General features: G+C 33.0%; 1 protein-coding gene across 1 annotated transcript; it reads left to right on the top strand.

Annotated features, from left to right (window-relative positions):
* Positions 1 to 76: 76 nt before the first annotated feature.
* LOC149887390 (uncharacterized) lies at positions 77 to 2590 on the top strand. Its single transcript, XM_090091047.1, has 4 exons — positions 77 to 1440; positions 1698 to 1763; positions 2025 to 2081; positions 2238 to 2590. The coding sequence occupies exons 1-4, from the start codon at positions 87 to 89 to the stop codon at positions 2555 to 2557; spliced, it is 1797 nt and encodes a 598-aa protein (XP_089947173.1). The 5' UTR covers positions 77 to 86; the 3' UTR covers positions 2558 to 2590.
* Positions 2591 to 14981: the final 12391 nt, after the last annotated feature.

The following is a 14981-nucleotide window of genomic DNA, read 5'->3' as shown; positions in this document are numbered from 1 at the left end:
ACATTCTAGTGCCGAACGACTTGAAAGTGTTGATCGATATTTATTTGCTGAGATACAGAGACCTTCTTGTCAACGACTCTCACTACATGGCTGCAGACACCAAGACTGTTTTGGAGTTGAGCGACTGCTACAGGCCCCTTTTTCCTTCGGTGAGAGCCAACAAAGACGAAGGTGTGACACTAGGTGCAACTAGAGTGCCTGTTTACCAGATGGGTTCCTCTGCTATCACCTCTAGCCTGACGTCCTGCTTCAGAAAAAGCCAAGTAAACATTCCCATGAAGCGTCTTACTCCCACTTGCATTCGCGGTTCGATAGCCACTTACTTTGCCAACAACAGCAAAGAAGATCGCGAGCGGTTTGCTACACTCTACATGAAGCACAGCAGACACACAATGGATAGCTTTTATGTGTCCCAGTGGAACGCTGCAGAGGAGTTGCGCTTTGCCCTGGGCATCGGACAGTCCTTCGGAGTCATAGAGTCTTTGACTGTTGAAAAGTCTGAGAGACCACCAAAGGAGGAGAAGGATGTGATGGACTGGCTCCGAACTAATGCAGAGGAGTACGGTTTTCATGATGTTGAGGACATTTTTGAGGAAGATTCAGACTCCGGTTCTGACTCTGAAGAATGTGCTGCTACTTTCGGTTGTACCACAGTGGTTCCATTTTCTCCAGCTGTAGAAAACAATGCTCCTTTAGAGGACAGCAACGAACATGTTGTAGATTTCTTGTGTGAACCTAGCTCAACTCCTGTTTCGTCTGTTCCTTCTGAACAAACAATCGCTGGTCCAGTTCTTGAACTATCCTCTGCTCTTGCACAACTAGTTCCTAATGAACAAGCTGTTTGTATGGATGTAGATCAGACTCTAGCTGTTCCTGTTGGCACAGCTTGTTCTCCTCTTGCATTAACATTATTTCCTGATGAACCGGATTTTATTGAACACCATGCACAACTTTCTCCAGTTTACTTTAGTGAGCAAGTGGTTGCCAAACCTGTTTCTGCTGCTCCTGCTCAACAAGTTGCTTTCAGTCCTTCAAAAGAGGTCTTTTCTGTTCTGCTGGAAACAGTGTCTAATGTTGCTTCACAGCAAGATAATCTTATGGCTGTCACACGTGTTTTCCATGCTCCTCCTGAAGCTGCTCTTCTTGAACCTGCTCTTCTTGAACCTGCTCTTCTTGAACCTGCTCATAAGCAAGTGGTTGCCAAACCTGTTCATGTTGCTCCTTCTCTGCAAGTTGTTTTTAATCCTTCAAAAGAGGTCTTTTCTGTTCCTCTGGCTCCTAATCTTGTTGCTCGTCAGCAAACGATGGCCAAACCCAGTTTGTTTCTTTCAGCTGTTCCAGTCCAACAGGCTGGTACTGTTCTTGAAAAACAGCCCTCACCTGGTGCTGTTCAATCTGTTGGTAGTCTATTTAGCCAAAGTCTTGCTTGTACATCCAGAGGTAAATTCTTTTTGATTTTTGATTTTTATGCAAATCTCAACACGCTTTCAAAAAATAAAAATGCCCAAATTAACTCCTTGCCCTATTGTTATTGTTAAAGCTGTAAAAAAAAAAAAAAAAAAGAAAAACAATAAAAAAAACAAAAAAAAAAACAAAAAAAACAACACAGAAGTGTGTATGTATTTGTTGCAGGACTAATTCTGTGATTGCTTAAATGTTTACACAAGTGAATGATACTAAAACTGATTATGTTTTAGAAGTAAAAGATCCAAGAAGAAAAAAAATCAAGTTGGAAATGCCATCTTTTACTCAAGAACACATCGGTAATGTAAAACCTAATTTATACAAACATATATAAACACAAACCTCTTCTTGCACAATTTCAGATGGTTAACTGTTAATAAAAACTAGCCATCATTGCTAAGTGCACTTTTAGAAAGTTGTGTCTACCCGATTTCTAATGATGAAGTTAGAAACATCACCGTTAGAAATCATGCACAGCTTGTTATTATCTCTAACACTTAGAAACTGTTGATGGTTTTTTTATGAATTAGAAAAATGAACATGGTTTTATTTTATTTCAGGATCAACTCAGCCAAGAACAAAGGAAAACAAAGCAGAAGTTAGCCAATGCCAATTAGGTAATCTTTCAAAAACCAGTTATTGCTATCAGTGCAAACAATAAGGTCAACAAAAAAAACAAATAAAAAAACAAAATTAATCTTGTCATGCTTCAGAACCAAATGAATATTCGATTTAATCTCTTTGTGTTATGACTTGAGTTTGTAAAATTTTAGATGAAATAGTTGAAAAGCTGAATGCTTGCCCTGGCCACAACGAATGGTTCAACACCAGAAGTTTTCCTCGATGTGCAGCTTTAGTGTTGGCATACATCTTGCAAGACGTGTTTACAGATGTAAGCTCAAGTTGCTCGTACAAAGATTACCTTGGCATCTTGGCAAATCATAGCAGTGACAAGCTCATTCATGTCTTGCAAAAGTACTCCTACCGAAGCCATATTAAAGACAAAATTAAAAACATGAAGCTAAAAATTCAAAAAGAGGGTAGTTTAGAAAAGTTTGTTCAATATGGCAATATAGTGAGACCATTTATGTAGTTTAGAAAAGTTTGTTCAGTTTGGCAATAAAGATGGGCCTTTTGTGTAGTTTGTTTTCTCTATGCTTTTGCAAATATATTTATCTGTTTCGCTAAATACATAATAAACAAGAAGTTCTGTTAAACTGTTCTCACATTTCTTATTTAAAGATAGTTCAAACTTTTTTTATCTTTAAAAAAAAAAAAAAGTCGTTTTGTTATTCTGTTAACACTTTTAATAGAGTTGCATTTAGAATTACTTCTGATGTTTTTAAGAGTTTGTTAAAAAGCAAATTAATATTTTCTGTGATGTTAAACTGCATAAGTGAAATTTAAAAAAGGAAAACTGCTCCAACCATTTTTCGGAAAAAGAAATCAAAAAGTTCCTTATTTTAAAAGATCTAGACATCCATTTCTTCTTCAGCAAAATAGCGAGGCTTTTTTTATGAACTCTTACTCTCTATTTTTTCATATATTTACACAAAGGATTTTATTAAGTTCAATGTAAACATACATAGAAGTATATTATGTTTTTTTTTTTGTTTGTTTTTTTTTTATGGTGTCTAACTTTTGTTTCACTTCTATTTTATTTTACGTTTATCTTGTATTTTATCATGCCTTATTGGTTTTTGCGTTTTGTGATGTCAAGCTGCGTAAGCTAAACTTAAAAGAGGAAAACTACGCTAACTTTTCTTTGAAAAAATATTCAAAAAGTACCTTAAAAGAGAAAGCACACGAATTTAAAAAGTTGTATCTTGCCATCCAATTCTTCTTCTGCAAAGTAGTGAGGCTTTTGCTCTCTAATTTATCTCTATTTACGCAAAGGGTTTTATTTCAATGTAAACACGTATAAAAGAATACTTTGTTAAAAATAATGTTAAAGGAGTTGCGTAAAAAAAACGTCTGAATAAACTTTCTTTACAAAAAAAAACAACTAAGAAACAAGCGCGCCTAAGAAAAACCAGATCGCGATTCACTAAGTCAATAGACGAAAGAAACAAACTTTAAAAAGTCTTTCTAGACAACAAATTCTATTTTTGGCAATGCAGTTTTTGTATTTATGCAACCTATCTTTTGTTTCACTTCTACTTTATTTTACGTTTACCTTGTATTTTGTCTTGCCTTTTTGCGTTTTGTGATGTCAAGCTACATAATCTAAACTTAAAAGAGGAAAACTAGGCTAGTAGAATATTATGTTGTTGGTTTTATATGCAGCCTAACTTTAGTTTCATCTATATTTTGTTTTGCGTTTATCTTATATTTTATCTTGTCTTTTTGAGTTTTGTGTTTTGTGATGTCAAGCTACATAAGCTAAACTTTAAAGACCTTTTTTTTGAAAAACTATTCAAAAACTACCTTTAACAAAGTAGCGAGGCTTTTTATGCACTTTTACTCTCTAACATACCTATATTTGCGCAGAGGATTTTATTTAACTCAATGTAAACATACATAGAAAAATATTGTTACCCGTTTATTTTATGCAGCCTAACTTTAGCTTCATCTGTATTTTATTTTACGTTTATCTTATATTTTATTTTGTCTTTTTGAGTTTTGTGCTTTGTGATGTCAAGCTACATAAGCTAATGTTAAAAGAGGAAAACTACGCTAACCTTTTTTTGAAAAACTATTCAAAAACAACCTTTAACAAAGTAGCGAGGCTTTTTATGCACTTTTACTCTCTAACATACCTTATTTGCGCAGAGGATTTTATATAACTCAATGTAAACATACATAGAAAAATATTGTTACCCGTTTATTTCATGCAGCCTAACTTTAGCTTCATCTACATTTTATTTTACGTTTATCTTATATTTTATTTTGTCTTTTTGAGTTTTGTGTTTTGTGATGTCAAGCTACATAAGCTAATGTTAAAAGAGGAAAGCTACGCTAACCTTTCTTTGAAAAACTGTTCAAAAACTACCTTAGACATAATCTAGATTTAAAAGAGGAAGACTACGCTATTTTTGCTTTGAAAAAACTTTCGAAAACTACCTTAATCGATAGAGATAGCACACGATTTTAAAATGTTGTATCTAGTCATGCACTTCTTTTACACCAAAGTAGCGAGGCTTTCTATGCACTTTTACTCTCTAACATAGCTATTTTTGCGCAAACGGTTTTATTTATTTCAATTTAAACATGCCTAGTAGATTATTATGTTGTTGGTTTTTTATGCAGCCTAACTTTAGTTTCATCTATATTTTATTTTGCGTTTATCTTATATTTTATCTTGTCTTTTTGAGTTTTATATTTTGTGATGTCAAGCTACATAAGCTAAACTTTAAAGAGGAAATTTACGCTAACCTGTCTTTGAAAAACTATTCAAAAACTACCTTTAACAAAGTAGCGAGGCTTTTTATGCCTTTTTACTCTCTAGCATACCTATATTTGCGCAGAGGGTTTTATTTAATTCAACTTAAACATACCTGTTAGATTATTATGTTGTTGGTTTTTTATGCAGTCTAACTTAAGCTACATCTATTTTTCATGTTACGTTTGTCTTATATTTTATTTTATGTTTTTGTGTTCTGTGATGTCAAGCTACATAAGCTAATGTTAAAAGAGGAAAGCTACGCTAACCTTTCTTTGAAAAACTATTCGAAATCTATTTTTGAGATAATCTAGATTTAAAAGAGGAACACTACGCTAATTTTGCTTTGAAAAAACTCTCGAAAACTACCTTATTCGATAGAGATAGCACACAAATTTAAAAAAGTGTATCTAGTCATCCACTTCTTCTACAGCAAAGTAGCGAGGCTTTCTATGCACTTTTACTCTCTAACATTATGCATTTTACTCTCTATTTTTGCGCAAAGGGTTTTATTTAATTCAATTTAAACATGCCTAGTAGATATTTTATGTTGTTGGTTTTTTATGCAGCCTAACTTTAGCTACATCTATTTGTCTTATATTTTATTTTATGTTTTTGTGTTCTGTGATGTCAAGCTACATAAGCTAATGTTAAAAGAGGAAAGCTACGCTAACTTTTCTTTGAAAAACTATTCAAAATCTACCTTTGAGATAATCTAGATTTAAAAGAGGAACACTACGCTAATTTTGCTTTGAAAAAACATTCGAAAACTACCTTATATTTTATCTTGCCTTTGTTAGTTTTGTGTTTTATTATGTCAAGCTTCATAATCTAATCTTAAAAGAGGAAAACTGCGCTAACTTTCCATTGAAAAAGTACTCAAAAAGGACCTAAATCGATATAGATAGCTCACGATTTTAAAAAGTTGCATATAGTCATCTTCTTCAGCAAAGTATCGAGGCTTTTTATGGATTTTTACTTTAACAAAGTTGCGAGGCTTTTAATGCTTTTTTACTAACATACCTATATTTGCGCAAAGGATTTTATATAATTCAATTTAAACATGCCTAGTAGATTATTATGTTGTTAGTTTTTTATGCAGCTTATCTTTAGTTTCATTTATATTATGTTTTAGGTTTATCTTATATTTTATCTTATCTTTTTGAGTTTTGTGTTTTGTGATGCCAAGAATTTTAAGCTAAACTTAAAAGAGGAATGCTACGCTAACCTTTCTTTGAAAATCTATTCATAAACTACCTTAGACAAAAGCTAGATTTAAAAGAGGAAAACTACGCTATTTTTGCTTTGAAAAAACTTTCGAAAACCACCTTAATCGATAGAGATAGCACACAATTTTAAAAAGTTGCATATAGTCATCCACTTCTTCTGCAGCAAAGTAGCGATGCTTTTTATGCACTTTTTCTCACTAGTTTGCTTATATTTACGCAAAGGAATTCATTTAATTCAATCCAAGCATATATAGAAGATTATTATGCTATGATTTTTTTTTTCTTTTATGCAGCCTAACAATTATTTCACCTATATTTTATTTTACGATTAACTTTTATCTTACTTTTCTTTTTTGAGTTTTGTGTTTTGTGATATCAAGCTACATAAACTAAACTTTAAAGAGGAAAACTACGCTAACCTTTCTTTGAAAAACTATTCAAAAACTACCTTTAACAAAGTAGCGAGGCTTTTTCTCTCTAACATACCTATATTTGCGCATAGGATTTTATTTAATTTAATGTAAACATACCTAGTAGATTATTATGTTGTTGGTTTTTTATGCAGTCTAACTTTAGCTTCATCTGTATTTTATTTTACGTTTATCTTATATTTTATTTTGTCTTTTTGAGCTTTGTGTTTTGTGATGTCAAGCTACATAAGCTAAACTTAAAAGAGGAAAGCTACGCTAACCTTTCTTTGAAAAACTATTCAAAAACTACCTTTAACAAAGTAGCGAGGCTTTTTCTCTCTAACATACCTATATTTGCGCATAGGATTTTATTTAATTTAATGTAAACATACCTAGTAGATTATTATGTTGTTGGTTTTTTATGCAGTCTAACTTTAGCTTCATCTGTATTTTATTTTACGTTTATCTTATATTTTATTTTGTCTTTTTGAGCTTTGTGTTTTGTGATGTCAAGCTACATAAGCTAAACTTAAAAGAGGAAAGCTACGCTAACCTTTCTTTGAAAAACTATTCAAAATCTACCTTTGAGATAATCTAAATTTAAAAGAGGAACACTGCGCTATTTTTGCTTTGAAAAAACTTTCGAAAACTACCTTATTCGATAGAGACAGCACACAAATTTAAAAGTTTGTATCTAGTCATCCACTTCTTCTACAGCAATGTAGCGAGGCTTTTTATGCACTTTTACTCTCTAACATACCTATATTTGCGCAAAGGATTTTATTTAACTCAATGTAAATATACATAGAAGAGTATTGTTACCCGTTTATTTTATGCAGCCTAACTTTAGTTTCATCTATATTTTATATTGCGTTTACCTTATATTTTGTCTTGCCTTTGTTACTTTTGTGTTTTGTTATGTCAAGCTTCATGATCCAATCTTAAAAGAGGAAAACTGCGCTAACTTCTCATTGAAAAAGTACTCAAAAAGGACCTAAATCGATATAGATAGCTCACGATTTTAAAAAGTTGCATATAGTCATCTTCTTCTTCAGCAAAGTATCGAGGCTTTTTATGGACTTTTAATCTCTTATTTACCCAAATTTGCGCAAAGGACTTTACTTAATTCAACTTAAACATGTCTAGTAGATTATTAAGTTGTTTGTTTTTTATGCAGCCTAACTTTAGTTTCATTTATATTTTATTTTACGTTTATCTGATATTTTATCTTGTCTTTTTGTGTGTTGTTTTGTCAAGCTACATAAGCTAAACTTAAAAGTGGAAAACTACGCTAACCTTTCTTTGAAAATCTATTCAAAAACTGCCTTAGACATAAGGTAGATTTAAAAGAGGAAGACTGCGCTATTTTTGCTTTAAAAAAACTTTCGAAAAATACCTTAATCCATCGAGGTAGTACACGAATTTACAAAGTTGTATCTAGTCATCCACATCTTCTATAGCAAAGTAGCGAGGCTTTTTATGCACTTTTGAGTTCTAATTTATCTCTGTTTACGCAAATGGTTTTTGTTTATTTCTGTGTAATGATATACAAAAGAGTATTTTGTTAAAGATTATGCTGCAGGAGCTGCGTAAAAAAACTCTGGTGACCTTTCCTTAAGAAAAAAGCAACTGAGAGGCATGTGCGCTTTAGAAAATTCAAATCGCGATTCTTCAAATTAAAAGACGAAAAGAACGAACTTTAAAAGCTCTTACTAGACGTTTGTGTTTATGATAGGCAATGCAGTTTTAGATTTTATGCAGCCTAACATTTGTTTCATCTATATCTTATTTTACGTTTATCTTATACTTTATCTTGCCTTTTTGAGTTTAGTATTTTGTGATGTCATGCTAAATAAGCTAAACTTTGCTAATTTTTATTTGAAAAAATATTCAAAAACTACCTGAATTATAAGCTAGATCTAAAAGAGGAAAACTGCGCTAACTTTTCTTTGAAAAAATATTTAAAAACTACCTTAAACATAAGCTAGATCTAAAAGAGGAAAACTACGCTAACTTTTCTTTGAAAAAATATTCAAAAACTACCTTAAACATAAGCTAGATCTGAAAGAGAAAAACTACGCTAACTTTTCTTTGAAAAATTATTCAAAAACTACCTTAAACATAAGCTAGATCTGAAAGAGAAAAACTACGCTAACTTTTCTTTGAAAAATTATTCAAAAACTACCTTTAAACATGATTTAGATTTAAAAGATGAAAAATACACTAACATTTCTTTGAAAAAATATTTAAAAACTACCTTAAACATAAGCTATATCTAAAAGAGAAAAACTACGCTAACTTTTCTTTGAAAAATTATTCAAAAACTACCTTTAAACATGATTTAGATTTAAAAGATGAAAACTACACTAACATTACTTTGAAAAAATATTTAAAAACTACCTTAAACATAAGCTAGATCTAAAAGAGGAAAACTACGCTAACTTTTCTTTGAAAAAATATTCAAAAACTACCTTAAACATAAGCTAGATCTGAAAGAGAAAAACTACGCTAACTTTTCTTTGAAAAATTATTCAAAAACTACCTTTAAACATGATTTAGATTTAAAAGATGAAAACTACACTAACATTTCTTTGAAAAAATATTTAAAAACTACCTTAAACATAAGCTAGATCTAAAAGAGGAAAACTACGCTAACTTTTCTTTGAAAAAATATTTAAATACTACCTTAAACATAAGCTAGATCTAAAAGAGGAAAACTACGCTAACTTTTCTTTGAAAAAATATTCAAAAACTACCTTAAACAAGCTAGATCTGAAAGAGAAAAACTACGCTAACTTTTCTTTGAAAAATTATTCAAAAACTACCTTTAAACATGATTTAGATTTAAAAGATGAAAACTACACTAACATTTCTTTGAAAAAATATTTAAAAACTACCTTAAACATAAGCTAGATCTAAAAGAGGAAAACTACGCTAACTTTTCTTTGAAAAAATATTCAAAAACTACCTTAAACATAAGCTAGATCTGAAAGGGGAAAACTACGCTAACTTTTCTTTGAAAAAATATTCAAAAACTACCTTTAAACATGATTTAAATTTAAAAAAGGAAAACTACGCTAACATTTCTTTGAAAAAATATTTAAAAACTACCTTAAACATAAGCTAGATCTAAAAGAGGAAAACTACGCTAACTTTTCTTTGAAAAAATATTCAAAAACTACCTTAAACATAAGCTAGATCTGAAAGGGGAAAACTACGCTAACTTTTCTTTGAAAAAATATTCAAAAACTACCTTTAAACATGATTTAAATTTAAAAAAGGAAAACTACGCTAACATTTCTTTGAAAAAATATTTAAAAACTACCTTAAACATAAGCTAGATCTAAAAGAGGAAAACTACGCTAACTTTTCTTTGAAAAAATATTCAAAAACTACCTTAAACATAAGCTAGATCTGAAAGGGGAAAACTACGCTAACTTTTCTTTGAAAAAATATTCAAAAACTACCTTTAAACATGATTTAAATTTAAAAAAGGAAAACTACGCTAACATTTCTTTGAAAAAATATTCAAAAAGTACCTTAATCGAAAGAGATAGCACACGAATTTAAAAAGTTGCATCTAGTCATCCGTTTCTTCTTCATCATCAAAGTAGCACACGAATTTAAAAAGTTGCATCTAGTCATCCGTTTCTTCTTCATCAAAGTAGCGAGGCGTTTATGCACTTTTTATTCTCTAATTTATCTCTACTTACGCAAATGGCTTTTGTTTATTTCAATTTAAAAATTTTCAAAAGAGTATTTTGTTAAAGATTATGCTGCAGGAGCTGTGTAAAAAAACTCTGGTGACCTTTCCTTAAGAAAAAGCAACTAAAATAGATGTGCGCCGAAGAAAATCCAAATTGCGATTCACTAAATTAAAAGACAAAAACAACAAACTTTAAAAGTGAAACCATTTTTACAAGCGTATTTTGTAAAGATGAAATGTTCTTATTACATTCTAACGTTACGAAAAGGATTTTCTTCTGTTCAAATATTTATTACAATTTAAAGTGTTAAATAATGTTACAGAAACGACCTAAGACGCCTGTTATATTAATTTAAACGAACAAAATAGATAAAAAAAAAAGAAAAACTATCATTTAAAAAAAAAAGAAAAAAAGAAAAGAAATAGAAATTGAGGAAAAACAAAAATAAGAACTTCTAACAAAGAGCTTTTCTTTTTATTTTTCAGATTTTAGATGCTTAATTCCTTGGAATGAAAAGTTGAACTGATGACCCACTACTAAGGTTGTTCCTAGCCTTCCGTTCTCAAACTAGGCAATTCTGAGAGGCTGTTTGATTAAGTACCGTTGATAGTAGTATCGCACGTAAGAGACTTCTAAAACTCTGATTATTAATTCCTTGAATGAAGAGATGACTTCATACTCACTAACGAGGTTGTTCTTAGCCATCCGTTCTCAAACTATGCAAAACAGTGAAGTTGTTTGATTAAGTATCACAGTTTGCTGATTTGCACGTGCACCATTGCCGAAACTGTGATGCTTGGTTCCTTGATTGGATTGAAGAAGCTCATCACCATGCTTTTTACAAGCTGTCCGTTGTTATGTTTTGCAATTCAGTGGTTCTGTTTTGCAATTCATTTTCTGTTTGTTTAAGTACCATCGATGGTGGTGTCGTGCATGCAAACTTTCCGAAACTCTGATGCTTGTTTTTCTTGAATGGAGAGATGAGCTTATACTTTAGGTGACTTTTAAAACTGCAGTAATTAGTGCCTCGAATGGAAAAACGAACTCATTCATTACAGACCAAGGTTGTTCCTGGCCATCCGTTAACATATTAGGCAAAGGAGAAAGTTAGCTTTATTTGTCGTGCAGATTGTCCGCTTTGACGTAAAATGCGACAAATTTGCTGAACGCTCTGTTTGCGCCGCCCAAGAGTCATTCTGTTTCTGCGTTGCTAGCGTCTGTCGGCTAAATACAACTGTAGACTCCGCGCAAGCTTTTTCACCGCAAAAGTTGTACAGAGCCACACCGAAGGCTAAAATCGACTTTAAGGTCGAAGGTTAAAATCGACCCTAGAGCTTTGAAAACGACGTCACGAAATTTTCAAGTACATCATCGAAGAAAATTACGGCGGCCAGATGCGACTCTTAGTACTAACTCTTCTAATCTTAGTACGTTAAGCATTCCAGTCGAGAGATCAGACGTTTTTTCGTCACCTAAGAGACCGGCCGATCCGTTTGCGACGCTGCGGAAAGAAAGAAGATGGCAAACCACAGGGTTGTTACCGTAACAAACCTCCGTGAGTACCTCCATCTCGAATGGCTTTTGGGGAAACGTTCGTTTTAAACTCAAAGGGATGGTTGTTAAAGCTCACAAAAGCCTGGTTAACGATTTTCTAACGGCAGAGACCGTGTTTACAATGGATGCAGGCCGTTTGCCCGAGCCCAAAGCGCAAGACCTTTCGGAGAACTCCTCTAGGTCGATGCAACGAAACTACTAGACGCGTGCACCTAGCGGCACGTTACAACCGAAGGACGCCCCTCGTGGACACTATACGAACGCAATTTTTCATTGTCCCCAGGCTTCCAAACCGTAAAACCATCCCCCTCCAATCCTAACCCCGTAATTTTCTTACTCTTTCCCCCCCCCCCCCCCCACCCCTCTTAATAAAAAAAAAAAAGTTTCCTTCTCTCTTTTTTTCTAGCTTTTAGCCGGCCCTCCGCTAGAAGGGAATAGGGAGTAACGAAGGTTTGACATCAAAGTAGCGTTTCGTATAAGATTTGTTTGGAAAAATTTGACAATTTTTATGAAAGCCAAGCACTAGTTCAAACTGGAGATAATAAAACGAAGTCGAATGATCTCACTTCTCAAACCACTGAGCTGCCATTGGTCGGCAGTTTCATGTTTGGAGACTATTGAGCTGCCATTGGTCGGCTGTTTAATCGTTGCGATTGGTCGGCAGTTTTATCGTTGGAGACCATTGAGAGATATAAAAGGCACTTTTTTTTTTTTTTTGAGCACAACATTAAACGCTTAATCGTTAGATCTTGTTACAAAGGCACCCTTAGAATGCCGAATTGAAAAAAAAAAACAAAAACCAAAACAAACAGAAAAAAAAAAAAAAATGAAACCGAAACGGGCATTCTTTTGAGCATAACGTTAAAAGCTAAATCGTTAGAGGTTTTATTAAAAAGGCTCCTTTAGGATGCAAAAGACAAAAACGGAAAGTTTTGCTTTCCTGGCCACAAGCGATAAAATTGTTAGTAAAACGCACTCTAGCATTCTCACGTTTCAGACGTGACCCAATGTTCGAGTACTCGAACAGGTCCGCTCTACCGTGAATAAAGGTGGAACTAACACACACTACGAACTAGTCACTGTGTTGGTTTCCTGAAATTTCTACAGTCCATGAAACGTATCTTGTACAGAGTTCATAATTTTGGATCATGGGTGGGCTGCTCAAATGAGCACTCTGCCCAATTGAAACAAAGGAAAAAAAAGAAAAAAAAGAAAAAAGAAACCGAAACGGGCATTCTTTTGAGCATAACGTTAAAAGCTAAATCGTTAGATGTTTTATTAAAAAGGCACCTTTAGAATGCGATGTCCTAAAATATTTTCCTCGATATTTTAAAAAGTAAACAAATACAAAACTAAGCCTCACAACTGGCGACAACTTTCAATAAGCAAACAAAGCAACAACCTTCCTTTCGAATTCTTTATATTTTAAACGAAGACGAACAAACAAAAACACAAACAAAAACAAAAACACAAACAAAAACAAAAACACAAACAAAAACAAAAACACAAACAAAAACAAAAACACAAACAAAAACAAAAACACAAACAAAAACAAAAACACAAACAAAAACAAAAACAAAAACAAAAACGTGAGTCGACTGATTTCGCTCAACTGCCTTAGACGAGAAGTCATAAACGTTTGCTTGTGCCAGCAAATTGCAAATTAAGTTGTAAATGAACTGCACCGCAAAAGCTTAACCACAGTTTATTAAGCATATTAAGCCTTTGCTGACATGTTAGGACATTTTAAGCCTTTGCTATTATCATGAGGCTTTTGCTCCACGAGCCAAAAAAGTACGCTAGAGTTTGACAAACTGCATCGCGGTCGAAAAGTGTAATTACGCCAACACTTTTATCCGTTTTAAGCATTTCGTTTTCGCACGAACAACAATTAAAGCAGCTCGTTGAGCTTAACGACGTTCGTGTATTTTTTTTCGAAGCCAAAACTTCGGCTATAAGTAGAATGAAGAGGCACTTCGAAAAACAACAAAGCTGTTCGCAGTCGATAGCAACGAGCGACAACATCTCTGCGAGTCTGGCATCAAGGTAAACATTTTTTTTTACATTTTCATTTGTTAGTGCCACTTTTGTGTACATTATGTATTCAAAAATTTCTTGCTGACGCTAGATTTTTCGTTTTCAATGAACAACAGTTGCAACCTCTAGTCGTTTGCTAAAACAGCTTGCTAGGACAACCAAATCAATCATATGTTGTGAAAATTTCTTTTTGTTCAACTGACTAAGGAAGATCGAGCGAACGCTTTTTTTTTTATAACTTGTTTGTATCATATTGCTATTAAGAAAACAGCGTTGTGTATACTAAACGTGACATAATTGGCAATTATCCGTAACTAAAAATAAGATAGAAATTACAAACTTGATACCATATTTTAATTACTGTAACAAAACTAGACGTCATCGCGTGAGAAAATAAATGTTTATGACACATAACCTATTTTTTTGTTTTTTTTTTTCTTCTCTTTTTTCCTTTTAATCTCTTTTCTTTCGTCCAAAAAGCGTTTTGATTTTTGCCTCGCCACAAGCGATGAAATCGATAAAAAAACCTGCTCGGACATTCTCAATTCTCAACAACAAAAGCAATCAAAGTTCTAGCTCTCGAGCACGTGCGCCAACAGGTTGATGAAACCGTTCAAATATGCTCGATCGCTAGAATTTAAAAAAAGAAACAAGCCAGAAACAAACCAAAATAAAAAAAAGCCAAAAACAAAAATGGACATCTTTAGAACGCTTAAATTTTATAAAATATTTTCCTCTGCGTTTTTAACCAGCTAAACTGTCGTAAAGTTTTTTCGGTGCAGTTCATTTAAAAAACTTAGTTTTCAACTTTTAAACGTTTTAGACTTCTCGTTTAAGGCAGTCGAAAGAAATGAGTCGACTCACTCTCTCTCCCTTTTCGGTTTTGTTTTTGTTTACTTGTTTTTGTTTTTTCTTCGTTTGCCTTCGTTTGCCTTTGTTTGCTTTTGGAAAAGTTGTCGCCATGCGAGACTTAGTTTTTTTTTGGCTCAATTTGTGATTAAGTGAAGTTCTAGTCTTGAAAGTGTGCAAAGTGTGGGCCAATCTGGTGGCTGGAGTGATGACACGTGAATGCTGGAAATTCCAGACTTTGAGCGGATTCAGCGTACATAGAAAGAAAAAGTAACATTCACGTGGGTCTCTCCTAAGCTTGCCATTGGTCGGTCTGCTGGCCTTAAGTACCCCCCCCCCCCTCAACGTC

The sequence above is a fragment of the Hydra viridissima genome, unplaced genomic scaffold (assembly GCF_058129835.1).
Source record: "Hydra viridissima isolate aposymbiotic clone 2 unplaced genomic scaffold, HvirCarnegie_v1 scaffold_6, whole genome shotgun sequence".
NCBI lineage: Eukaryota > Metazoa > Cnidaria > Hydrozoa > Anthoathecata > Hydridae > Hydra > Hydra viridissima.
The sequence above is the reverse complement of the archived record's forward strand: the minus strand, read 5'-3'. Positions and strand labels throughout refer to the sequence as shown.